The sequence below is a fragment of the Mytilus edulis genome, chromosome 4, assembly GCF_963676685.1.
Source record: "Mytilus edulis chromosome 4, xbMytEdul2.2, whole genome shotgun sequence".
Classification (NCBI taxonomy): domain Eukaryota; kingdom Metazoa; phylum Mollusca; class Bivalvia; order Mytilida; family Mytilidae; genus Mytilus; species Mytilus edulis.
Genome location: NC_092347.1, coordinates 57,984,615 through 58,011,927, shown reverse-complemented (window position 1 = coordinate 58,011,927; position 27,313 = coordinate 57,984,615). Strand labels below are relative to the sequence as shown.

Genomic DNA, 27,313 nt, shown 5'->3' with positions numbered 1-27,313 from the left:
CTCAAGAACAAATATAGATATGATCATTAAAATAAACTACTTCTTTATGGTTAATAATTCAAAATAGCTTTTGTGAGATCATTGAATAATTTTTTTAACAGTACTAAAATTGATTTTTTTTTTTTTTTCAATAAATTAAATATAAATAAAAACGGAACATCCTCATTTACACCCACGTTATCATTACATACAGAATTATATTACTTTTCAAACTTTCTTTTTCTAATTTCTCTACCTGTCGTCTTTTTAACCTATGATAGCTTGTACTATATTCTATAGACTATTTGCTTTACATGTATGCCCATTATATTATACTATTATTGTAATTTTATATTATATAATGGAGAAGGCTTCATAAGTATCATTTACTTGTGTCTAATCCATTTTGCTCTAATTTAGCAATCAAAATATGATTTACTCAACAAATAAATGTGTTTTGCTTTAGCTACGCAATTTTATGGTCCCTAAAAATATACAACCTGTTGATTCAATGTATCTATAGGTTGGCATTTCATAACGTCATGTTTTCTGAGTCTGTTTTACTATATGACTTCTTATACTACATCAAAAGGTAGTGTACTGATTAGGATTATAGCACAATGTTGACTGCTGTATAATGGACATTTTTACCTATTAAGTCTGTTTGTTTTGTTCACACATCGTTGTCAGTATAATGGAATTTGATGCGACTGTCATACAAGTGAGAGGTTTAGCTAGGTATAAAATCAGGTTCAATCCATCTTTCCATCTTAGAAAAAGCCTGTACCAAGTCAAGAATATGACAGCTGTTATCCATTCGTTTGAGCTTATGATTTGCCATTTGATATGGGACTTTCCGTTTTGAATTTTCCTCGGAGTTTAGTATTTTTGTGAGTTCACCTTTTCACCAGGCGTTGGTTCACTTTCGTTAGTAATTTATTGATTAGTTGGGATTTGTCTTTATAATAGCCTAAATGTTGGTTTTGTGCTGAGTGCCAGTGTGATGAATCAAGACTTTTCCAACTGAATTTTACAATTTATTCTTTTGTTGTGCTTTTACACCACTTTCCAGATAAGGAAAGTTTGGGGACACAAAAAAAAATAATATGTAACCCTACCACATTCTGAAGTCTTCGTCCAAAGTCAGGAGCCTGTAATTCAGTGCGGTCATGCTATTTGTTTTTGTTTTGGTTTGTTTTAAATCTGGCTGTTAGTTTCCATGTATAAAATGTTTCATATTTGTCATATTTTGGACCTTTGATGCAAAATGTGCAGTATTAAATTTGCTCATTGCAACTTGCTTAGTTGGAATTATGCCCCCTTTCCAAAATCCTGGATCTTTTCCTGCTACATCCCCTTTTTTGGACCCTGTAGATACTTGTCTCATTGGCAATCTTTCCACATATCTTTTATTATAGTAGCTCTTCTTTTTTCAAAAAATTAAAGCTTTTTATAAATAATTAACATTGAATCATTCCACTACCAGAAGAAGAAACAAGTGAAAGGTTCTGCACTAAAAACCCAGGTTTAATCCACCATTTTCTACATTTGAAAATGCCTGTACTAAGTCAGGAATATGACAGTTGTTGTCCATTCTTTTGATGTGTTTTATCATTTGATTTTACCATTTGATCAGGAACTTTCTGTTCTGAATTTTCCTCAGAGTTCAGTATTTTTGTGACTTTACTTTTTATGTCTCAAAGAAGCAGGATATTATCAAAGATAGCAGACTAGTAGGATGGGATAATTTGTATGCCCTTACATGCATTTTTTTTTAAATTTTATGCAAAGGTTGATATGATGTTTCATGATTCCCCTCATGATTTGAGAATTATGTTTTTAATATTACATTGTTTTCCAGAATTATGTTTGACATAACACTGTCTTCCAGAATTATATTTGATATTCCATTGTTTTCCAGAATTATGTTTGATATTCCAAGTATGCCTACACTAACCCTTTAGGCATACCTGATGAATATCTGTTCATCAAGAAAAACAAAAAAATGCTCTTTTTTTTTACTTGCGACAAAAATTATAGAAACACAAACAAATAGTTTTAAGCACTTTTTAATATTCTTTCCCTTTAAAAATGACAACACTCATATCAATAACTTATCTCTCTAACAAACATTCATGAATGGTCCCTAATGATAACATTAACATAAAATAAAATAAATACAAAATATACTAAAAATCACCACTATAAAAATCTTTTTTGTCTAAAATAAATATTACAAATGTTACAAAACTATTTGTTTTGTTTTGTTTAGGTAAATGTGGATTTCTCATCACTGCACTTTTTTTTCCCTCATCTATACAGATTTATCAACAAAAACTAAGGGCTAACTGTAAACTGCGAACTGCAAACTTCTCTTTATATCAATTATAAAATTTAAAGAAAAAAATCTGATTTAACCAGAAAAGTTTTCACATTTTCATTTTGGGTATTTTATGATTGACTTGTACATCGTATTACCTGTAATCAAATACTGCCTGAACTTTAAAGATATTTGACTTTATATTAACAATGGAATGAACTTCAGATTACATAGTTATCTCCCTATTAAAAATAACCATAGTACATTTCACATAATATATATATATCCATGACATGGGTAAAAGTAGAAATTATGGGTAATTTTGATTATAACTTTTCATTCTGTGAAGGCTTTCCACCATGAGTCACCAATTGCATTCGTTGGTGAGGTGGTTCTCAAATATAAATTTGGTTAAGAATGGCCTTTTTTTTTTACAAATAAGTTAAATACAAACAGTTATGGTTTGAAAATAAACAAATCAAAATGTAAAACACTTACAAGAATACAATGTAGTAATGTTATTGTAGTTTCATCATTATCTAAATGCAGTTTATCAGTTTTTAAAGAACAAAAACATTTTGAGCATAAACAAAGAGTCTTTTAATTGGTAGTAAATAATCACTTCTAAAAAGGCACCCTTCATCACAGTCAACTTTGTAGAGATTCATGAATTTAAAAGAATGTTTTACTAAGGCAATCGCTCAACTTAAAGAATTTGAGAATAATTCCTTTTTGGTAAAATACATGTATCTACTGTCTAACTTGCAAAAGATGTTTACATTTCAACCCAGTATATGTTCACAAATTATGTATGTATTTTTAAATCAACAGACTTGACTCTGAATGATGATAAATAATAAAAAAAAATATATTGAAATAGCTGATGATTTAAAGGCCTAGCTCTTTTTATGATACCAGAAACAGTTATTCTATTAAAATTTGAGCTGTTAATATTTTACAATTCTAAAGATGAGGATGAAATTAGTTAGTGCAATATGCAATTCTTGATAGAATACTTGTTTCTTGTTCAGCCATATTATCAAGAGAATTTTTTTTGGGTTTGTATTTACAATATTTCACCATCATTAACACTTAAGGTTCAGTTAAAGGAGGTCAACCCTCCAAATTGTCCAAAATATCATTAACATACACAATAGATTTTTTTAACAACTTATAATTTGACCATTTACCAAGACACATTTTCTTTGTCAAATGTGATGTCTTTTTTTTTTAAAGTGATAACAGAATGACAATCAATATATATTTATGGCACCAACAGTGGTCTAATATATGAAATTAAAAAACTATATGCATTGTTACCATTTAGGGGAAATTTGGATATGACTAAAGGAAATTTTAACTATGAACACTATATCTATTAAATACTATCTATTTAGATAAGCCATGCATACATATTCTGTTCATCATCTTTTTTGATTTTCTTTAAAACAAAACTATGATAACTAACAAAGCATAAAATAATTATATATTACGACAACAATAAATATAACGTGAATGAGAGGGGGTAGGAGGGGTCCTGATCCCGAAATCCCGGGCTTAAAAACACGAGATCCCGAAATTCCGGGCTTAAAAACACGAAATCCCAAAGTCCCGAAAGTCGAAGAAAAAAAATTCCTGGATCCCGAAAGGGTCAATCCCGAAATCCCGAGCTTAAAAACACACGATCCCGGAGTCCCGATAAAGGTCCTATCCCCCCTCAGGTACATATATATGCATAAAACTAAAATCTATCTTTAAAACAAGATAACACAAAATATATAAGATACTAATCAATTATGAATAAGCTTAAAATCAAATATAAATAACAAGCACTTAACAATAAAAATAAAACTATACATTTAATAACCCTTAAAAATAAATTATACACAAATATTTATGGCCACACCAATTATTTTCTTTCTTTTTATTCAATTTTTGGAAAGAAAATATGGTTATCTTTTTCTCATTTGGTTCCTCCAAGTAATTCTAAATCAAATGTATTTTGTTTAACAAAAAAAATGCTTTTTTGGAGTAGTAGATTTCAAATATATAACAGTTTAATTGATGATTGACATGAAAAATTTAGAAAAGAAGAAATGGACCATGTCTACAGTGTTCTAAACCTTACAGCAAATCACCAAATAAACATGTAAAAAAATCGGAGACAGGGTAGAAATAATTGACTACATGTATTTGAATTAAAAAAAAAACATATGAAATCACATGCATAATCAAATTACATTCTAACCGATTACTGTGGATTCATTTATTTTCGTGGGTAAAAATTTTCGTAGATTGAAAAAAAAACACTTTCGTGGACATTTAATCTTGTGGTTCTCCCAAAGTCTTCATTCAAGCTAATGGAAAATTCGTAATTCGTTGAACATTCACATGTACCAACGAAATCGACGAAAATTGATATCCAACAAAAACTAATGAATCCACAGTATGTCTACAGGAAATTTAAGGCCGTCTTTTTAGAAAAGTTAAAAGATAACAGAACAACTTTCTTACATATTACAATTCTTTCAAAGCTATAATACTCTAATTACATAATGTTTCATGTTTAGTGATACATTTATACCATGATGCTAATAAGATTGTTCAAAATCATCATTGCTTAACTTTAAAACTCATCTTGAATATATCAGTTAATTAGTTTGATTATTTTGCCCAACACTCATTCACAGTAAAAATCAATATGGTAATATCCATTGCACATAATTGCTATAATATCATAATTATATATAATGATATGATACTATATCTAACATTTAAACACTACTTGCTAAATAATGATAGTAACATTTAAAGGCAGATCTACTTCTGTTTAGGTATAGATATACATGTGATTTTTTTAACCAAAGAAACTCTCCATTTTAAATCAACCTTAAAGATTTTGTCTACCTTAATTTAAATCACCATAATTAATCGTAGAAAGCAAGGCTATCTACTTAAATTTTTTCCCTTAAAAAGATATAGTTTTCATTATAAAGATACTCTAATATTTCAGATAATGAAATAAAAAAAAACCTTTCAAATGAAATTAAAGTTAAATTCCTTTGAATAATTTTGAATTATCTTGTCAATGTATCATATATCTTATTCCAAATCCCTTAAAAACATTGGCTTTTTCCAAAAAACTATTTTGTTTTATTTTCAAAAAAAAATATCTAGATTTATTCATTGATCTTGAAAATAAATTTTAACAGCATGAATACTTCTGTGTTAATATAAAAAAGAAGATGTGGTATGATTGCCAATGAGACAACTATCCACAAAAGACCAAAATGACACAGACATTAACAACTATAGGTCACCGTACGGCCTTCAACAATGAGCAAAGCCTGGTTTGATAGAATTCCAAACACTAATTTAAACAAAAGGGTATTATAAACAAAGATAAAATTACATAATTATTTGACTATTCCTTTGAAGGATAACACAAAAAAAAACATTTTTAAAATAAAAGGCATAAATGGTACTTAACTTGTAAATATATGAACTCAATAAAATGAGATTTGAATGATCATAAAATCTATAATGTGATAATGCAATGGTGAAATGTATGGCAGTGTACACTTACTAAAAGGCATGTCTCAAAATGTAACTAAAATTACACTTTATAAACAGCATGACCATATTGAAACCTGCCACATTAAAATGTAAATAAATGTGCACTTCGTAAACCTCATGACCACATTGAAATCTGCTACATCAAAATGTGAATAAATGTCAATTACTAAAAGGCATGTCTCAAAATAAAACAAAGTATAAACTAAAATTATACTTTCTAAACGGCATGGCCACATTGAAACCTGCCACATTAAAATGTAAATAAATGTACACTTACTAAACCGCATGACTACATTGAAACCTGCCACATTCAAATGTAAATAAATGTGCACTTCGTAAACCACATGACCACATTGAAATCTGCCACATCAAAATGTAAAGAAATATACACTTATTTCCTAAATGGCATGACCACCTTGAAATCTGGCACATCAAAATGTAAATAAACTATCTTTGTTACTTATTGAAACAAATATTGCAAAACAATAAGTCCAAAGAATCACTTGATCATTTCTTCTTTTTGTCTTGTCAGTCTAAAATGGTTGATTTGGTTTAAATCTATGTAAGTTTAAGCCGATTTATCACTCATTGCACTGCTAGAGTCTTCATCTGAATCTTCATCTTCATCATGGTAATGTGTCACTTTGCAGGGCATATTTGCATGAAGATGTGGTACATTATTCTGTCTCATAATTTTCGTTGGGGTTTCAATGTCAAAATCTTTAGGTCGCTGTCTTAAACCAAGGCTTGTGTCACCATCTTCCGCTGCATAAGTAAGATCATGATCTACTGTTGACTCATGAGGCATCTGTTTAAAACAAAAAAAAAGATTTAAAGTGAAACATACCTTAAACACCATATCCATTGATGTAATTCCCTACTGTGGAAAACAATTTATTACTACACTAAACAATGCATACAAAATATGTGTGGGTCCTCCATTGAAGAAGAGTCGTGTCTGCAGTCTCCAAATAAAATAAATTAGGAGATTTGGTATGATTGCCAACTCGACATCTATCCAACAGAATCTTAATAACATGGATTTAAGTAATTAAAGGTCGCAGCACATCCTTTAACAATAAGCAAAACTCATATCACACTCAGCTACAAATTTTTATGGATGATAAAAAATCCATTGAAAAGCCCCAAAAAGTTACAGATGCACAAGTTTATGCCATGTAGAAGAATCAGTATAAGTTTAGTGAAACACCCCCCATATTCACAGAGTTGCAGATTTGGCGATGGTCAGGAAGAACCATGTTGTAGACAAATACAAGCATAGATGGTGCCCTGAACATGTATAGTTAGGAAAAGTGTTTATAACTTACCAGCATAGATGGTGCCCTGAACATGTATGTAAATGGATAATGGAGAAGACTTAGTAGATTCGATGTGTATAAATCAGCATATCTCTGTACTTGAGCTGAGAAAAATGTCTGTCTAGAACCTAGAATACATAAAATATGGTATATTTTGTATTATTGTATAGCAATATAATATTTCCCACAGAATGTAACCAAAAGTTAGCGTGCAATAAATCTTTAAAATTCATGACGTCATCAACGTTTAAATCTTAGTTTAAACCAATTTTTACTTTCAAATATTATATTGCTATACAATAAAAAGGTCATTGCATGAATATTGGGGAATATTGTCCCTCGTAGAACATATATTGCACTCACAAGCAAATTCTACTTGGGACAATATTCCCCAATATTCGTGCAATAACTCTATATTACACGTGTATGGTATGGTTATCAGCACCATCAGTGCAAATCATACACTATAATGATAGTTACACTGGCTAAATGTCCAGTTCAATCTACATAGACCAAAAAATGAATCACCAAACAATTTTAAAACTGCTTCTTTTTTTTACCAGTTTTATTTTTGGAACTTTTGTTTTGATTATTTTTAGTTTTTTCTTAGTTAGAGTGTTTGTTTAATTTTTTTTTTATGTGTGTGTTTTTCATAGCTTTTTTTTGGGGGGGGGGGGGGGGAGAGGGGATAGAGTAAAAAACTAGTCGTAGAAGAGTTGCTGATATACTGTGTCATTACAATGTATAAGTAAATCAATTTGGAAATGTCAAATGCAAAATTTATGATTACTTCAGGAACTTATGTTTAAAGTTGAAGCTATTTGTGCAGTTTCAACACTTACATAGGCCGTTTTGAAGGATTCTCTTTGACTTGTGAAAGTTATGAATAAACTTAACTGCATGGAAAATACCAGCATTCTATTTATAATACATTAAACGGAAAACAGAAATTCCCAAAACTATTGCACCACTCAACCACCAGTATCGTACTACTCATAAAAATAACATAAAAATAACTAGAGGCTCTCAAGAGCCTGTGTCGCTCACCTGTTAATGTGTTTACTGATGTCGGCCATCTTCGTTGGTAGGCGGGGTCATTAGACACTTTTTTTTTAAATAGATACCCTAGTATTATGATTGTGGCCAAGTTTGGTTAAATTTGGCCAAGTCGTTTTAGAAAAGATTTTTATACAAGTTACAAAAATGACGAAAAGTTGTTCAATATTGTCTATAAAGGGCAATAACTCCTTAAGGGGTCCTCTAACAATTTTGATCATGCTGACTTATTTGTAGATCTTACTTTGCTGAACATTATTGCTCTTTACAGTTTATCTCTATCTATAATAGTATTCAAGATAATAACCAAAAACTGCAAAATTTCCTTAAAATCACCAATTTTAGGGCAGCAACCCAACAACAGGTTGTCCGATTCAACTCAAAATTTGTGAGGGGATATATCTTATTCTGATGGACATTTAAATCTTGAAAGATTTGCCCTAAATGTCTTAGTTTCAAAGATATAAAGCAAAAACTGCATTTTACCACTATATTCTAATTTTAGCCATGTCGGCCATTTTGTTTGGCAGGCAGGGTCATCGAACACATTTTTTAAACTATAAACCACAATGATAATTGTGGCCAAGTTTGGTTAAATTTGGCAAAGCAGTTTTGGAGAAGAAGATTTTTAGAAAAGTTACAAAAAATTGACGAAAAGTTGTTAAAAATTGACTATAAAGAGCAATAACTCCTTAAGGGGTCAACTGACAATTTTGGTCATGTTGACTTATTTGTAGGTCTTACTTTGCTGAACATTATTGCTGTTTACAGTTTATCTCTATCTATAATAGTATTCAAGATAATAACCAAAAACTGCAAAAATTTCCTTAAAATAACCATTTCACAGGCAGCAACCCAACAACAGGTTGTCCTATTCGTCTGAAAATTTCAAGGCAGATAGATCTTGACCTGATCAACCATTTTACCCCATGTCAGATTTGCTCTAAATGCTTTGGTTTTTGAGTTATAAGCCAAAAACTGCATTTTACCCCTATGTTCTATTTTTAGCCATGGCGGCCATCTTGGTTGGTTTGACGGGTCACGCCACACATTTTTTAAACTAGATACCCCAAGGAGGATTGTGGCCAAGTTTGGTAGAATTTGGCCCAGTAGTTTCAGAGGAGAAGATTTTTGTAAAAGTTTATGGACGACGGACGAGGGACGCAGGACGACGGACGACGGACGCAGGACGACGGACGACAGACGCCAAGTGATGAGAAAAGCTCACTTGACCTTTTAGGTCAGGTGAGCTAATAATAAACTGATGGTCCAGCTACAAAGTGTGGTAAGGAAACCCAGTTAATACTGATGGTCCAGCTACAAAGTGTGGTAAGGAAACCCAGTTAATGTGGTCGGACACTAGAAACAAGAGAATCTTTGTAAAAAACAAACAAATTCATGTTAATTGTTTCCAAATCACACAAATGACAACTTTAAAGCAGTTGAGATGTTGAATTTTCTTAACTCATGCATTCTGTATTGTATTCATACAAAACTGTGCATATTGCTGTGTGTTTGTTTATTTCACATTGTCTAGAGGTATAGGAGAGGGTTGAGATCTCACAGAGCATGTTTAACTCTGCCACATTATTGCTTCTGTCTGAAGTCAGGAACCTTGAGCGTAAGTTTTAGTTTTGTGTGTTTTAAAATTTTGGTTCATTTGTATGTTTTAGTTTAATGGAGCTCCATTCTGTTGAACTATAAAAAAGAAGATGCAGTGCTCTTCTCTAATTCTTTCTGGAAAATGGAGGAGCAAGTCATAGCAACTGTATGTTGTAAGAAGGACAACTCTTGAAAATTTGATAAAATTGACAACAATAGCAACTGCCATAAACTTCTTTTATCTAACAATATTTAGGTGTCATCATCAATTACTAAAATAAATATCCCTATTAATCAAATATTATTTATCTAATTATGCCATCTTCTTAGTGTGGATTCATTCTCTTTTGTGGGTTCAATATTTTGTGAGGAAAAGTTTTATTTAGACTTAGTGAAAATTATTTCTTAGTTTGGCGGTTTAAAAACCTTTAGAAATTTTGTACTTCTTTGAACATTGAAATTCGTGGTTCACCTTTATCCCAGAAATTGGTTAATAATGAACTCACAGTTAATTATAGATATATAACAAAATTTGACAGCAAAAGCTAAACTTAAATGCACTTACCACTTCTGAAGATACTCCCCAACATTCCATATGAAAGATCTAACTTGTGGACAGTTTCCTAAAAATAAAATTAAGAAGAAAGAATATGAATTTTACTTTGTAAGTTTTAATTTTGGTACCATATCAAGATCAGATTTGTTTGTAATCAATTAAAAATAAATTTGTAATTATCTCCCATGCACTTAACATAAGTTAAAACATAGTTTTTTCTGATTAGCATAAAAGCTGTTATGTACGTCCAAGAAAATGCTTCAAAGCTGAGTGAAACACAAAACAACAGCTTCATCAAAGTGTGTCCCCAGTTCAAATTAGATGTACCAGCTATAGTTATCTCCCTTGATACATTGTTAGACACTTCCTGTTTTGTTTTTCTAAAGGAGCATCTACCCATCATTTCCTTTTTTGTATTATGATATGTGGAGTTGTTATCTCTTTGACACATTCCTTATTTCCTTTCTCAATTTCATTCATCAAACATTTGTAAATATATTTTTTTAAGTCTACTTCATCAATTAAAACGAGATACCATATCAATTTCAGATTTGTTTTCAATAAATCAAAACTACATTAGTAATTATCTTGTGTGTACATAATTAAATTTAAACATAAGTATTTCTTTTTATCATGTAACTTCCATAGTAATGCTTCAAAATTGAGTGAAGCACAAAATAACAGCTTCATAAAAGCCTGTCCCCACCTCACACAAGATGTACCAGATATGATTATCTCCCTTTATGTGTTTTTTTTTTTTTTTTTTATTTCTAATGAAGCACCTACCATCATTTCCTTTTTGTATTTTGATATGTCTGGTACATCTCTAGTACTACTGTCTAAATTTCTAAAAATAAAATGTATAAAATTATATAATATGTGTATATATCATAGGCAATCTACATAAAATGTGAACAAAAGGCATTAACAGGTACTAAACCCGCCACATTTTGTATGTATGTTCCTGTCCCAATTCTTGAGCCTGTTATTCAGTGGTTGACATTAGTTACTGTGTTACATATTTGTTTTCCGTTCATATTTTTATGCATAAACTAGGCTGTTAGTTTTCTTGTTTGAATTGTTTGAATTTGTCATTTTTGGGCCTTTTATAGCTTACTATGGGGTATGGACTTTGCTCATTGTTGAGTTGTTAATTTTTGTGTCATTTGGTCTCTTGTGAAGAGTTGTCTCATTGGCATTCACAGCACATCTTTTTTTAATATTAGTTTTTTTTCTTTTTTTTGAGTGGCCCAGTTGAATCAAAGTAACAGTTTCAACCAGATTCTCCGTAGGGCGCAGCTTTATACGACTGCAGAGGTTGAGCCCTGAATAGTTGGGTCAAGTATGGACACAACATTTAAGCTTGATACAGCTCTGAATTTGGATTGTGATTAAATAGTTGACACAACATAGGTTTCTGACACAGAATGAATGTGGTCTAAGAACTTAAACTTAAAAATTCTAAATTGGACATTTACCTATTATGGTCCAATATCCAAAACCTAAATACATGGTTATCATAAATAGAACCCCAAGAATTCAATTTGTGATGAAATGTTAGACCCCTTAGACCTCAATGTGGACCAATTTGATAACCAGGCCCAAATATTAAAAATCTAAATATATGGTTAGATTCAGCATATTGAAAAACCCCATACATTCAATTTTTGTTGAAATCAAACAAAGTTTAATTTTTGACCTTTTGGACCTTAATGTAGACCAATTTGAAAACGGGACAATACTGTGCAAATGAATATTTCTTGCTATTGCGCAAAACTGTGCAATTGAAAATTTCTTGCTATTGCACAATATTGTGCAATTATATATTTCTTGCTATTGTGCAATACTGTGCAATTGAAGATTTCTTGCTATTGCACAATACTGTGCAATTGAAAATTTCTTGCTATTGCACAATACTGTGCAATTGAAAATTTCTTGCTATTGCACAATACTGTGCAATTAAAGATTTCTTGCTATTGCGGAATACTGTGCAATTGAAAATTTCTTGCTATTGCACAATACTTAATATAATAATGGACCTCAATTAGGACCAACTTGAAAACTGGGCCCATAATCAAAAATACATAGTTAGATTCAGCATATCAAAGAACCCCAACAATTCAATTTTTGTTAAAATCAAGCTAAGTTTAATTTTGGACCCTTTGGACCTTAATGTAGACCAATTTGAAAACAGGACCAAAAATTAAGAATCTGAATACACGGTTAGATTTGGCATATCAAAGAACCCCAATAATTCATTTTTTGATGAAATCAAACAAAGTTTAATTTTGGCCCCTAATTTATTGGGACTAAAACTCCCAAAATCAATCACAACCTTCCTTTTGTGGTCATAGACCTTATGTTAAAATTTCATAGATTTCTGTTTACTTATACTAAAGTTATTGTGCGAAAACCAAGAAAAATGCTTATTTGGGCCCTTTTTGGCCCCTAATTCCTAAATTGTTGGGACCAAAACACCCAAAATCAATCCCAACCTTCCTTTTATGGTCATAAACCTTGTGTTTAAAATTCTAGATTTCTATTTACTTTTACTAAAGTTAGAGTGCAAAAACCAAATGTCTTCGGACAAAGACGATGCCAACGTGATACCAATATACGACCAAAAAATTTTCAATTTTTGCGGTCGTATAAAAAGGAAATCATTATTCTGCAAATTAATATATCAACAAATTAATCCATAATTTTGAAGTTCCATTAAATCAAAATTTGTATATTACTAACGTTTTCTTCCTGCTAAAACCAATACCTAAAATGCTAAATAATATCTTTTCTGAGCTCTGCATATACCTGAAACACTAAATGATGCCTTTTCTGAGCTCTGCACATACCATTTAACACTAATTAATGCCTGTTCTGAGCTCTATACATACCTAAAACACTAACTAATGCCTTTTCTGAGCTCTGCACATACCTTAAACACTAAATAATGCCTTTTCTGAGCTCTGTGAATACCTAACATACTAAATAATGCATTTTCTGAAGTCTGCACAAGCCTGAAACACTAAATAATGTCTTTTCGAAGCTCTGCACATACCTAAAAGAATCTGCCATCTCACATTCCAAGGTCTCTATCTGATCAAATAAAGATTTCTGTTCAGTCCAAACTTTCAGCTCCTGTGCCATTTCTGGAACAACCAGGAATGTCCTCCATCCTCGTTCCTTCTTAGATTTTAATATGTCACCAAATATGTGGTCTCCTACATATAGCACATCTTTGCCCTTGGCACCAACTAATTCAGAAATTACGTCAACTGAACCTAAAAAAAATATAAAAATGAAAATACAGCACAGTTTTATCATTGTACCAATTAATTCAGAGATAAAAAAAACCTCAAACATTGAAACAATTTCAAGGACCTTTAGGTGAAATTATTGAACCCAATCAATTCTCAACTTTTTCCACACTACCAATTTTGGATAGTCACAGATTCAAATACGTTAAATTTCTTTGTTATAAGAGGCTATACAGCGACTTTTATTTCTTAAATCAACGTTATTTGGACAGATAGTTGTCTCATTAGCAAATCATACTCGATCTCTTCATTACATATTGTTATTGACATCATGAAGATTCAATACAGGAAAACTTATGTTTAAATGAGAAAAAAATTTCTTACCATCAACCTATGTCTTTGCCAAAAACAACCTGTATTCATCAAAATGGGTACAAGAAAACCAGCATATATGTTTTTATTCCAAAGCAAATTACAGATAAAAAAATAGCTGCACAACATATTTCTCCAGATTTCATTAGCTGGGATATAATAAATTTCCAGAAATTTGCCCTTTTGTAATAACTCAATCATAATTGTTATATTTTTTTTTCATAAATAAAGTTATGAATGTTAAAATGAAGTGTAAATACTGATGTTTTATGTATCTAAATAGAATGGCAGTTCCAAATCCCAGTCCAGAGGTGGATCCAGAAATTTTCATAAGTGGGGGTCCACTGACTGCCTAAGAGGGGGCCTGCTCCTGTCATGCTTCAGTGATTCCCTATATAATCAACCCAATTTTTCCCAGAAAAGGGGGGGAGGCCACGGTCCTTAATTCAGCCTCTGCAGTCCAACTATTTTCATGTACTTACCACCAGAATATACACATCCTTTTTCAAGAGGTCCCATGTGATGTCCCAGACTTAATGAACCTGTTGCCTGAAAAATATAGCATATAAATCAGTACAAAAAACTCAAAAAAATCTTTACATTTAACGAAAATAATCAAAGAGTAAGGCTTGATACTGTATTGAAGTGTGTGAGGTCTTCAAGATGAGGAACAACAAAAAATCAAAGTGCTTGAAAGCACTGAATGGTGAAGATTGCTCCAATTAATAAGTGGAAAGTTATATTAAATATGGCATTTGTTGTAGCTTATTTAACAGCTGTTCTTGGCAAAGGAAGATAACTCCAAATTTTTAAAGATGAGGTTAACAATGACATAATTTATATTTGTAGATTAGATATTAGATTCCTGTACCTTGCAAAAGTTATGTAATTTTCTCGACAAGACTAACATCGTTTTGTGCCTTGAATAACTGAGCATATATTACATTGATAAATTTCTGGAAATGTTTATGGATAGGATGTATAGAATGTTATGATCAATGCACTATATTTTGTGTATCAAAAAAGGAAGTGATAAGCCTTGGTACATTTAGATATAAAGTCAGTCCCATAAGGTTTTGATTGCATTTCATTCTTCGAGTATTATCTGTTAAAATCCATTGTACTAGAACAAAATGCTAACTTGATCTGTAACTTGTCATGGTATAAACTACATAAGGGAAACAAGAATGTGTCCATAACACATGGATGCCTCACTTGCACTATCATTTTCTATGTTCAGTGGACCGTTGGGGTAAAAACTCCAATTTGGCATTAAAATTAGAAAGATCATCTTATAGGGAGCATGTGTACTAAGTTTCAAGTTAATTGGACTTCAACTTCATAAAAAATTACCGTGACCAAAATATGTAACCTGTAGTGGGACAGACGAACTGATGGATGGACTAACGAATGAACGCAGACCAGAAAACAAAATGCCCCTCTACTATCGTAGGTGGGGCATAAAAAGTGTGGACAACTGATTTGCAGGACTGTTGGTTTGACTGACAGACAGAGTGCAAACATAAACTCCCCTTATTCTTTGTCCATAGGGGACTAATACTAGAAAACTTTAGATACCTACCCTGTCTACTTTACGTAAGATTGTCCCATCTTTGAAGAACATAGGTTTCTTAGCATCTACCACAACGTAATAAACTTTAGATACCTACCCTGTCTACTTTACGTAAGATTGTCCCATCTTTGAAGAACATAGGTTTCTTAGCATCTGCCACAACATAATAAACTTTAGATACCTACCCTGTCTACTTTACGTAAGAATGTCCCATCTTTGAAGAACATAGGTTTCTTAGCATCTACCACAACATAATAAACTTTAGATACCTACCCTGTCTACTTTACGTAAGATTGTCCCATCTTTGAAGAACATAGGTTTCTTAGCATCTACCACAACATAATAAACTTTAGATACCTACCCTGTCTACTTTACGTAAGATTGACCCATCTTTGAAGAACATAGGTTTCTTAGCATCTACCACAACATAATAAACTTTAGATACCTACCCTGTCTACTTTACGTAAGATTGTCCCATCTTTGAAGAACATAGGTTTCTTAGCATCTACCACAACATAATAAACTTTAGATACCTACCCTGTCTACTTTACGTATGATTGTCCCATCTTTGAAGAACATAGGTTTCTTAGCATCTACCACAACATAATAAACTTTAGATACCTACCCTGTCTACTTTACGTATGATTGTCCCATCTTTGAAGAACATAGGTTTCTTAGCATCTACCACAACATAATAAACTTTAGATACCTACCCTGTCTACTTTACATAAGATTGTCCCATCTTTGAAGAACATAGGTTTCTTAGCATCTACCACAACATAATAAACTTTAGATACCTACCCTGTCTACTTTACGTAAGATTGTCCCATCTTTGAAGAACATAGGTTTCTTTGCATCTACCACAACGTAATCGAAGAATGTGATCCAATCTCTTCCTTTTGTCTGAAATACAAAAATGGCATCAAGTATTTCTATAAACTTTATATAAATGTGTTTAATAGAGAAGTGATTATATTAATAGGGAACTACTACAAAATTTTCATATTAATAAATCTATTAAAAACTAAAAAAAGAAATAAATTAAAAATTTAAAAGTGCAAATGAGCAAATAAACAACGATAAATAATATTAATTCTATTATAATGCAACCTTTATTATGTAAATATGGTATATATGATTGAAATAAAACTGAATGTGAAAATGTCTATAAAATACAAATTCTATATAAATTAATCTTTCTTTACAGCAGAATGCATTGAGTGTGTAGGTTAGGGTTATATCTTTGGTTAGCTTGCTTGCTAGCTGAACCATGAATTCATTATTAGGTTAGGTAAACTAACCTCCTTTGAGATTCGACTAGTCAGACAGACAACCAATCTCTGTAGGATAGATTACTGTTAAGGGAGGGTATTATACCAACCTAATAATGACTTCAAGTTTCAGCTAACAAGCAAGTTAACCAAAGACTCTACCTTTACCTACACACGCAATGCAATCTGCTGTAATATATGACATTTCTTTTCATATCTGAAACCATCCTGAGACTTCAATATCAACCAAAGGGCAGAGGCATTAGACATGAGAGTCAATGTATGTTACCAGGATTGACAAAGAAAAAGATGTAGAATACTCTCTTTAACACATATTTCTGTCTCAATCTTCTGATAATCACAACCCTACGTCTTTACTCTTTCAAACATGAAGGAAGTCTTAGACCAAAAGTACACTTGAGCTGGTAACTGGACATATCAGACTGAATTGCTGGTGTTCAGCTTTGTATGCCTTTTAGCAATTATTTTACATTTGCATATTTCATCATACACTAACGTAATGGCACATTCTCGATTCTCATGAAACTAAGGGAATTTATGTATATTTCAAGTACATATTGTGACATCATGGGCTATATATCAGTCCCAATTATGACCATACTGTGAATTCATCAGCTGGACATATTATCAATGCACATTTATGAGGTCACAATGAGAATTACAATGTCAGTGACCAGAAAGGAAATTTTTGCTGCGGTTGCTCAAAAGGAAATCAAATCATTCAAATACATGTATATTAAATTGTCAACACACTCAGTGATGATTCAATAGCATAATTCCACCAAAAATTCTGATTTCTGTTAAAAATATTAATACTACTACATAAAACAGCAGATAGAAAAATTCACTTGAAACGTGTTCAAAAAGCGATATACTGGCAACAGCATAGCAAACTGTATAAATTATTGTACACATCACACAATTTAAATGGGGAAAGATTTAATAAAGTTAATAAAATACATAAAAATACATGTATGGTCTATGTAGGTAAGCACACAGCTACATACCCCTTGTTCTGGTTGCTGAAACTTTAAATCGTCAACAAAATAACAAATGAGATGTTGATAAAGATTTCAGAATTGCAGCTTTAAATAATAAATCAGGGTACATAACTCAATCTGTGTTCTTTCTATTAACCTGTACTAGACAACATATTCTTCATGTTATTCACTCTACAGATTGTTTTAAACTGCTAAATTCCCTGTAAAAGGGACGCCACCAAAATTCAAACTTGGTCTATGTGGAAATTATAAGCATTGTGTATAAGTATAATGGTTGCAGCAAACTAAAGTTAGAGAATGGAAACTAAAAATTCAGCTTATTCCATTTGTAATGGGGCATAACTCTAGAATGGTTGAAGTGAAGTCACCAAAATTCAAACTTGATCTGTGATTTTTGTGGTAGTAAACATTGTCTATAAGTTTATTAAAATTTGGTTAAGCAAACTAAAGTTAGAGAAGGGAAACAAACTTTGAGATGTTTATACGGACGTATAGCGAACCAGGGTAAAAAATCTAGACATGCATTCCAAAAACCATTTGATAATTCTATTCTATCAAAGCTTAAGCTTGTAATCAGTTTGTCAGTGATAATATTGTAAATTCAGAAATCAGTTGTTGCAATTATAATTGTAATTTTTTACCACAATCTTAAAAACTGTTCGTGTATTGGACTATTGACCTAGACAAGGGTAGTAGTTATAATTGATATCTGAAATCAGAGTTCAGCATTATTCTATGCTAAGTCTGTCTTGATTCATGCTTATATATCCAACAAAACTAGATGTGTCAAAGCGACACGAACGGTCTCGTCCCAAAAAGTTGAAAAATCTGCAATTTCAATATAAACACATGTGGACACAAACATGATAGTAGTCTCACATATCAAAAAACAGCTCAAAATCTGGAGGAGAATAGAGAAAAAATCCGTATAACTGATTTTCAATAATTTATCAAAGTCCAAAGCCCGTAATTTCAGCGAAACTTAGCAGAGCAGAATGAAACTTAAACTTGATCTGTAACTCATCATAGTTAACTCACATACCAAAAATAAGCCCCATATCTGAAGGCGTCTAGAAAAAACTCTGTATAACTGTGATTTTCAACAATTTCTCAAAGTCCAAAGCCCGTAATTTTGGCAAAACTTAGTGGAGCAGAACAAACTTAAACTTGATGGTTAATTCACATAACCAAAAATCAGCCCAATATCTGAAAGCATTTAGAAAAAAAGTCTGTAAAACTGTGATTTTCAACAATTTCTCAAAGTCCAAAGCCCGTAATTTCTGCAAAAATTAGTGGAGCTGAACGAAACATAAACTTGATCTGTAACTCATCATGGTTAACTCACATACCAAACATCAGCCCAATATCTGAAGGCGTTGCGGGGCCCTAAAAAGTATAAGCATGCTTTGCATCTTTGACTTATTGTTAATAGCTATGTATTTCCTGGGATTATATCTATCACATATCCATTCTTCAGTAATTTGGAAAATGATGTTATCTAATATCTTTTTAGATGAATATATTTAATATGTGGAAATATTCCAATTTTATTCAGTATATATTTGTGAATTTTATTTCTTACCTCTGGGAAATCCAGCAAATATTCCATGATTTTCTGAAAAAATAAAATAAAACTATATCATTTCTATTCAAATCAAATAAAAGTGAACCCTGAATTGAAAATTACATTTGTCAAATTAAAAATTGTAAATCAAAGGCTCTAGCTTGTGTGGCTCAATTGGATATGTGCATCTTCAAAAAAGGCCACACTCCAACATTTTAGACTAAAATCTCTATTTTGTTGATCATGTCTTGCAATAATTTTTGCTGTTTGCAGTTTCTCACAATCTTTTTCAAATATTGTCCAAAATGAACATGGGTATTCTTTGTCATATAAGGGCAATACCTCATATAAGGGATCAGATTGTAATTGAGACAATGTTAATCTATTTTGCTGATCACTTTTGCTGTTTTGATTTTTTTTAAATCCGCTTATGTTTTTGCGAAAAAGTGGGTAAAATCATTCTATAAGGGCAATAACTCATATCAAGATAAATATATTCTGCCAATTTGACATAGTTGGAGATCTTTTCCTGTTACATGTGTTGATAATTTTTGCATTTTTAAGTTTTCATCTACCTCATAAAGCTATCAAGAGAGTAGATAAAAATCTCAAAATATTGGTAAAAGTCATCATTTTAGGACATAACTCCCCTAAAGGTGTTGACTGATAATTTGGGCAGTGTAAACTTTTTTTCAAATTGTGTCTTGCTGATAATTTTGGTTATCTAAATTTTTATCTATGTATCATAGTTTTCAAGATAGTGTTCCAAAATGTAGGTGTATTGTTCTTTTCACTGAAGCATACATACTTTACTTACATTTGTATATTTATAATCACTGTTTGTTATAATCATTGTCTTTTGTCCATGTTGTCTTATTCTACAATGAAATACATGCTTTTAAATCTGACACTCTTTTTTCAAACTACATTTGGTATGATCTAAAGGAAATCAGAATGCGGTTTATGGAACAAACTATTTTTTTCAATATTTTTTAGCATTCATAAGGTATTGCTTTCCATTTATTAGACTAATGCTTCTTTTCAATAAGTTATTTAATAATTTGAATGATACTTTGTGGTTAACTTCTAAATAAAATGTCTTGATAGCTTTGAAATATATATTTATAAGTTGTGATTTTCCTATGAAATATATGAATGGGTAGAACCTTGTGTGCATAAATCAATATATCAATGGTAGGTGTTTTAGAACCCCATCTTGACGTCTGTACCCAAATTTGTATTCTAATGGATAGTATTCTTATTGGCAATCATACCAGGGGTTGAAGTCATAAAACTTTGCTCGGTGCTCGGAGCACAAAAACCATGCTCGAAACATGAAATCCAACATTTTGATTGGTTGATTTTGGAGTATGAGTACAAAAAACAAACTCAAAAGTTTAATATAGAGCATGATATAAAAGAATTATTTTGTATTTTTTTTGCTATCCTGCTGCTGTAAATATTACCTCTCCAAGAACAATGGTAACCTCTTGTCTTTGTGGACAAATGTCTCTAAATTCTGTACAGTATAATCTTTCATGTCACCCTATCAATATAATGAAAATATTACAAATGAAATGTTCTTCATGCACAAACTTCATTTTCCATATTTATTTATGTTTTTGATGACATACTGGCATACAGCATTTATAACAATATTCTTTTTTCAGGGGACAGGGCTCAATAATCTCCATTGAAATAAGATGTGGCAATGCTTATACAACTGCATAACAAATATAATTGACATACTATTAGCCATTCCCCTTTATCTGACCTAATCACAAAAAAAAAAAACAACACACACAAGTACATGTTTGTATCAAAGATACAAACATTGTTCACGCATCGTTGTAAATATAACAGAATTTGATGCAATAGTCATACAAGTGAGAGGTCTAGTGCTATAAGGCCAGATTCAATCCACTATTTTCTACATTTGAAAATGCCTGTACCAAGTCAGGAATACGACCTTTGTTGTCCATTCGTTTGATGTGTTTTATCATTTGATTTTACCATTTGATTAGGGACATTCCATTTAAATTTTCCTCGGAGTTCAGTATTTTTGTGATTTTACTTTTTTTACACTGCAGCTGAAACAGCAGGTCTTGTTCTTGCCTCTGTAACTCTGTCAAGGTGAGACAAAAATCATAGTTATGCAAAACTTTCATTATATCTTATAACTTTTCCTTCATGCACACATTGCTATAGAAGCTCAACTGCCAGTGATTACTTTGACAATTCATAAACTTACATGATAATGAACCCAATCAACAGAATTTCTGATATCTTGGAAAATAGATTTGTACGACATAAACAAATCACCACATCTGACACCCATGTCTGATCTAAAAATAGAAAACAAAAACAATGTGCAGTTGGTCTGTATAACATTTATACATATAATATGTGCACGAAATATTTATCAAAAATTTAAAGTAGGTAAATTTGATCTACTTTTGCATGGATGCTGACCTACTTAAGCAGATACACCTGCATTTATTTATAGATGACCCTTCATGTTATTATAATTGAAATATCAACTTTGATGTGATTTTCCCTCATTTCATCAATGTTTCAAAGCCATTTTTAAAAGCTCCTTAAGTGTGAGTATCCATTCATAATAGAAGGCATAGGGACAACCCAAGAACACACTAAAAGCATTCAGAAAAGGCAATTTTACCTCAAACTATCTAAGAAAGATAACCTATATCTTAACAAGTTTTAAGTTTTGAGTGAAATTTGAACTTTGTTTAACTGCCACAAAAAAGACACTTAGAGAATTTAAGAGAATCATCCACATCCAAGTAAACTTTCAAGTGTCTTAAACACAATTTTTGTTTGCTAATTAGAAACCTTAACTAACATTAAGCCATCTTGGAATTCCCTTTTACTATATATCCAAAGGAAAAGGAATGATATGGTCATTTTTTTAACCTTGATTATTGAATTAATATTCAATTGAGCCAAATATTATATATAAACTGGCCATATTTTGGTCAAATATGCTACTTAAAGACATTTCTGCATTAAAATGACCAGACTATAGCATCCTCTTATTTTCAAAAGTTTCATCAAATTGTGTGAATAAGTATCAAGAAGAAATAAGGTACAGTGTTAAAACAATGTTTTTGCAATATTTCATTGCACAGTTTAATGTCTAATTTATAATCAAAAGTGCTGAAATAACTAATATTTTCATTATAAGTGTTGCACAAGACTGAAGATTTTATTTGTAGATCCTTTTTCAGAAACATTTGTTGTCAATTGCAAAAGTTTTGCAGATAATTAAAACTGCAGAATTCTGGTGTTTTCTTCGTTTATTGGAAGAAAAAGTAAAAAAAAGTTTGATATAAATAAATTTGATTGTCTCTTTAAATAATGGAAAAGAGTTTTCATTTGTAAAACACTGCAAGTACAACAGATAATTGTAAGTCCAAGACCAATGAATCTTTTCCTTATAGCAGGCATAAGGAAAAAAGGGGGAGGAATATGTCATCATATTTCACTTTGGCAAATTTTGACCACTTTTACATGACATTTGCTTGTATAGAGTATCATTTCCATTCATTCTGTAAAAATGCCTGTGAAAAATTTGAATAACAGAAAAGAATGACAAAAGTAAAACCCCCTCAACATAATATCCAATTACAGCCAAAAAATAATGAGTTAATCTCAACTATTTCAGAGCTAAATCCATTTCCCCCCCTTCCCCCCCCCCCCCCCTGATTTCTACAGCAACATCTCCTGGGCATTGTTTTTCACAGCTACACTTTTGTGCCTTATCTTATACCTCAATTCAAAGTATAGCTAGAGTAAACAGCTTTAATTTTGGAAGGTTTACCGTCTTGTTTTATTTTTAACCAAGAAAGATAAAAAGAAATGTACAATATATTCACCCCATTTTTGAAAAAAAAATAATATAAAGATATTGAGTAATCGAGAAATATACCAGAATTCTGCAGTTATCATCAGATATTAGGTTTACCTAATACTTTACCTCCAAACTTAGGCATGAGAGGCGACACGTTACCATGGTAACATCACCTGTCAATAGCATCAAAATATTCTCCCATGTTGTTCAAAGAAAAATAAATATAGCAAGAATGTTTAAGACTGACAAATAGGCAATTTTATAAAGTTTTATAAATGTCAGAACACTATGAATTGATACAGTTTATGCATTTGCAAATCTTGCACAAGATGCATATCTGCAATAATCAGTCCTGAGTTTAGATGGAATTTATGTGTTTTAGTTCAAAAGAGAAAAAATACTATTTGGTTTGTTTCATTCAAAGTGTGAATAGAAAAGTTCCCAAAACTTTTATGTTCTAATTTTCATAGGACAACTTTAGTTTTTCAGATCAAGTATCTACGTTAAACTTCAAAATTATTTTAATCTTGCCAATAATTTTGATTTCTCACACTATAGCAATACAAATTGTATTCACGGAATCCATTTTGAAAATTTTGATTTTCATTTTATGAAAAGAATTACAGTAATCAAAATCTCAGTATAATTGCCACAATTTTATCAATTTTAAACATTCTTTAAGAATTACTGACAGTTTCAAACACCAAGTTTCAAAACATGTTGCATTCTTTTACAACATGTTAAACTCAGGACAATTGTTGAAAGTGTTTTCTCCTTGTTAGAGGTCATATGGCGACCTCTGTATGTTGTTTTTGTTTTCAATGTCCTGTATGAGATTGTTTTGTATCATTTACTCCCCAATTTGCTTTTTTCCACATTTGATGTTTTTGAATGAAAAATGTTATCTGTCAAATATTTGCTCATATTAAATTGTTACAGCCAATTGCAATGTTTGTGTAGGCAAAGGTAATATCTTTAGTTAGCTTGTTTGCTAGCTGAATTGTAAAGTAATTATTATGTAAGGTATACTACCCTTCTTTCGAAGAAGCCTAATCCTATTGACAGATAGATTGGTTATCTCTCCGACTAGTCTACTCTTAAAGGAGGGTAGTTTACCTAACTTAATAAAGACTTCATGGTTCAGCTAGTAAGCAAGCTATCCAAAGATATTACCTTTGCCTACACACTCAATGCAATCGGCTGTTAAATTGTTTAATCAATAAGAAGACTGAGAGGTTATTAAACTGAAATGTAATTGTATTGTAATAGTAAATATAAATTTGTAACTGCATTTTTTTTTTATTGTGCAGCAACAACAATGCTTGATTTTATTATTGTTTTTTTGCGGATTCTTCATACTTAAATCAAATAACATAAACTTCCTTTACCATGTTGGATATACTGTTGATTCATTTTGCATTTTTCATGGAAATTTGATTTCATGGTTTTGACATAGTCTGCATAGAAGCCCATAGAAAAATTTGTGATTTCTTGAATATTTAAATTTGTGGATCACCTGTACCCAAGAAATCCATGAAAAGCTGTATCCAAGGAATAATAATGAAACCACAGTACATGATTATATTCAAATATAGGTTATATGCCTAAGACTGTGTTCCTCTAAAGGCTCAGTAGATGATATATAATGTGCCTTTTCAATGCAACTAATATGCCATGAAATCTGGACATTTAAATCTATATTTTTTTTACTGTACGCACTAATGCTAATTTAATACTGATGGTACACATGCATCTGATAAGTGATAAACTTTGCAAATAAATTGAGAAAAATGTACAACTACAAATGCATACAGTACTCCATTGCACACATTTACATATACAATGATATACTAAATCTAATAAAATCATAATAAAACTATTGTCAAAACATGACATCAACTTCATACATTTTAATGAAAAAATGGCTCACAATTAGCTCAATTATTGAAATGTAAATTCTTACAAATAAAATAGTAAAGGCCCCTTGAGCTAATATAGCTTCTCTATCATCTATGATTAAAACTGACTAGCGTTTGTCCTACATCCCAAAACATCTTGATATAATTTCATTTAAAAGGGCACACAAAAAATGAAGTTGACCTCAAATTAAACTTAAATAATGTAATACTACATCTATAAAGATACATATGAATAACTTGAGATGAAATGTGAATATGAGATAGCAACCCAACACAAACTAACCAAAAAAGATTACAGTTTACAAAACATTGTCTAAATGCTAATTGTCATAAGATAATTGTCTTCACTGGATACTTATTTCCAACAGTAATAGGACAAGTCTCACTTTAAGGAACAGGAACTGCTGACCCTTCCAAAGCACATGAGATCGCACTGGTTTTTATGTAGAGGTTTGTTGCTTAATCTTTTTTCAGAGGACTTTTGTGTTGCATCTTTTTGCTTTTGGTCATAGTTTTCTGTTTTTCTTTGTATTGCATCTTTTTTCTTTAGATCATAGTTTTCTGTTTTTCTTTGACTTATGGTTTATGATTGCCATCTTGGTGTCCTCTCCCCCCTTTTTTTATTTGTCTATATCTCCTATATTGTTATTTGTTGATCTAGGAAGAATGTGAGAACTTGTTTATGATCTTTATAATTGAATTACTGTGGATTCATTAATATTTATGGGATACCAATTTTCGTGGATTTTGTGGTTACATATTAATGAATTTAAATGTTCAACGTAGTACAAAATATTTATTGGCTTCTATGCAGACTTTGGAAAAACCACGAAATTAAATATCCACTAAAATACGATTTTTCCTCAACCACGAAAATTGGTGCCCACGAAAATAAATGAATCGACAGTATATTGTACAATTGATACCATTTGCTTATGTCAAGACAAATATGATATGAGCACCTGTTTTAATAATTACTTGTTTTGTTGACCTCATGATCATGTTAAGAATGTTGATGTCTCTATGCACATACTCCATTTATATGCCTACATAAATTATTCTAAATTTTACTTACCATTTTAATCACATTATAATAGAAAAACAAAATGGAGAAAACAAACACATAACCTGATTAATAGCATGCACCAGATGCTAAACAAAATATTAATGATCACATGATTATTCCATAACATTTTACAGCTATTAATAGTAATCAATACTTACTGTTCATAATCTTTCTTTGTTATGAAGAAGTCAATCATGCATGCTATCATGTATGTTTCTGAAAAAAGAAGAGTGAAAATTTCTTGATGGTCATTCCTTTTTGTATTACAAAAGTTTTGAAAAGAAACAACAATCATATCAGATTAGTTTTCCTTGTTTGAATTGTCTTACACTTGTCATTCATCTATTTTTTTTATATATAAATAGAATCATACTTTACCTTCTACTTTCACTTAAAGTAAAATTAAGTCCAGGTGGCCATGTGAGCAAATTCATTATAATCCAACTGAGCATGTTCGACTAGTACAAAACAGGAAACTTCATTTGATATGACATGAGTATGCATATTTGTTTTTCCTTTATCGTTTTATACATAAATTAGGCCATTAGTTTTCTCATTTATTTGTTTTACATTTTTCATTTCAGGGCCTTTTAATGCTGACTATGTAGTATGAGCTTTGGGCATTGTTGAAAGCCATATTTTAACCTATATCTGTTAATTTCAATGTCATTTGGTCTCTTTTGGAGAATTGTCTCATTGGCAATCTTACCACATCTTCTAATTTTTATATGTTATATTTGTAGCTATATATCAAGCACCATCAAACATTCAATGTTATATCTGTTGATCTGATACACAATTAACACCCCCTCCCCCTTATTTGAGATCTTCCATTTTGAACCACCAAAAGGTTGGCAGGTATGCAGAAATCCATGAGGATTATTTTTAAAATTGATAGTAAACACACTTACTGGTTTCGGCTGATCACATATTTTTAAGATCCAGTGAAAAAACATCCCTGCAGGTGTGACAAGTTATGAATAGAAATAAAAT

The 27,313-nt window shown here is 31.2% G+C and overlaps 1 protein-coding gene across 7 annotated transcripts in view; it reads right to left on the bottom strand.

Moving 5' to 3' along the window:
• Nucleotides 1–2,032: 2,032 nt before the first annotated feature.
• The window catches only part of LOC139520049 (cytosolic purine 5'-nucleotidase-like), a 44,816-nt gene continuing 19,535 nt past the window's right edge, over nt 2,033–27,313 (bottom strand). For 4 of the 7 annotated variants that reach the window (XM_071312463.1, XM_071312465.1, XM_071312468.1 and 1 more), the window contains 13 exons: nt 26,479–26,536; nt 21,716–21,809; nt 20,931–21,010; nt 20,282–20,342; nt 19,483–19,515; nt 17,907–17,927; nt 16,409–16,510; nt 14,517–14,583; nt 13,464–13,686; nt 11,195–11,255; nt 10,418–10,475; nt 7,204–7,322; nt 2,033–6,683 (listed from right to left, as the gene is read on the bottom strand). In XM_071312463.1, the coding sequence (XP_071168564.1) occupies nt 6,444–6,683; nt 7,204–7,322; nt 10,418–10,475; nt 11,195–11,255; nt 13,464–13,686; nt 14,517–14,583; nt 16,409–16,510; nt 17,907–17,927; nt 19,483–19,515; nt 20,282–20,342; nt 20,931–21,010; nt 21,716–21,809; nt 26,479–26,536 (1,217 nt within the window). In that variant the 3' untranslated portion in view covers nt 2,033–6,443. The remainder of the gene's footprint in view (nt 6,684–7,203; nt 7,323–10,417; nt 10,476–11,194; nt 11,256–13,463; nt 13,687–14,516; nt 14,584–16,408; nt 16,511–17,906; nt 17,928–19,482; nt 19,516–20,281; nt 20,343–20,930; nt 21,011–21,715; nt 21,810–26,478; nt 26,537–27,313) is intronic. The other 3 variants (XM_071312464.1, XM_071312467.1, XM_071312469.1) reach the window with 1 other exon arrangement.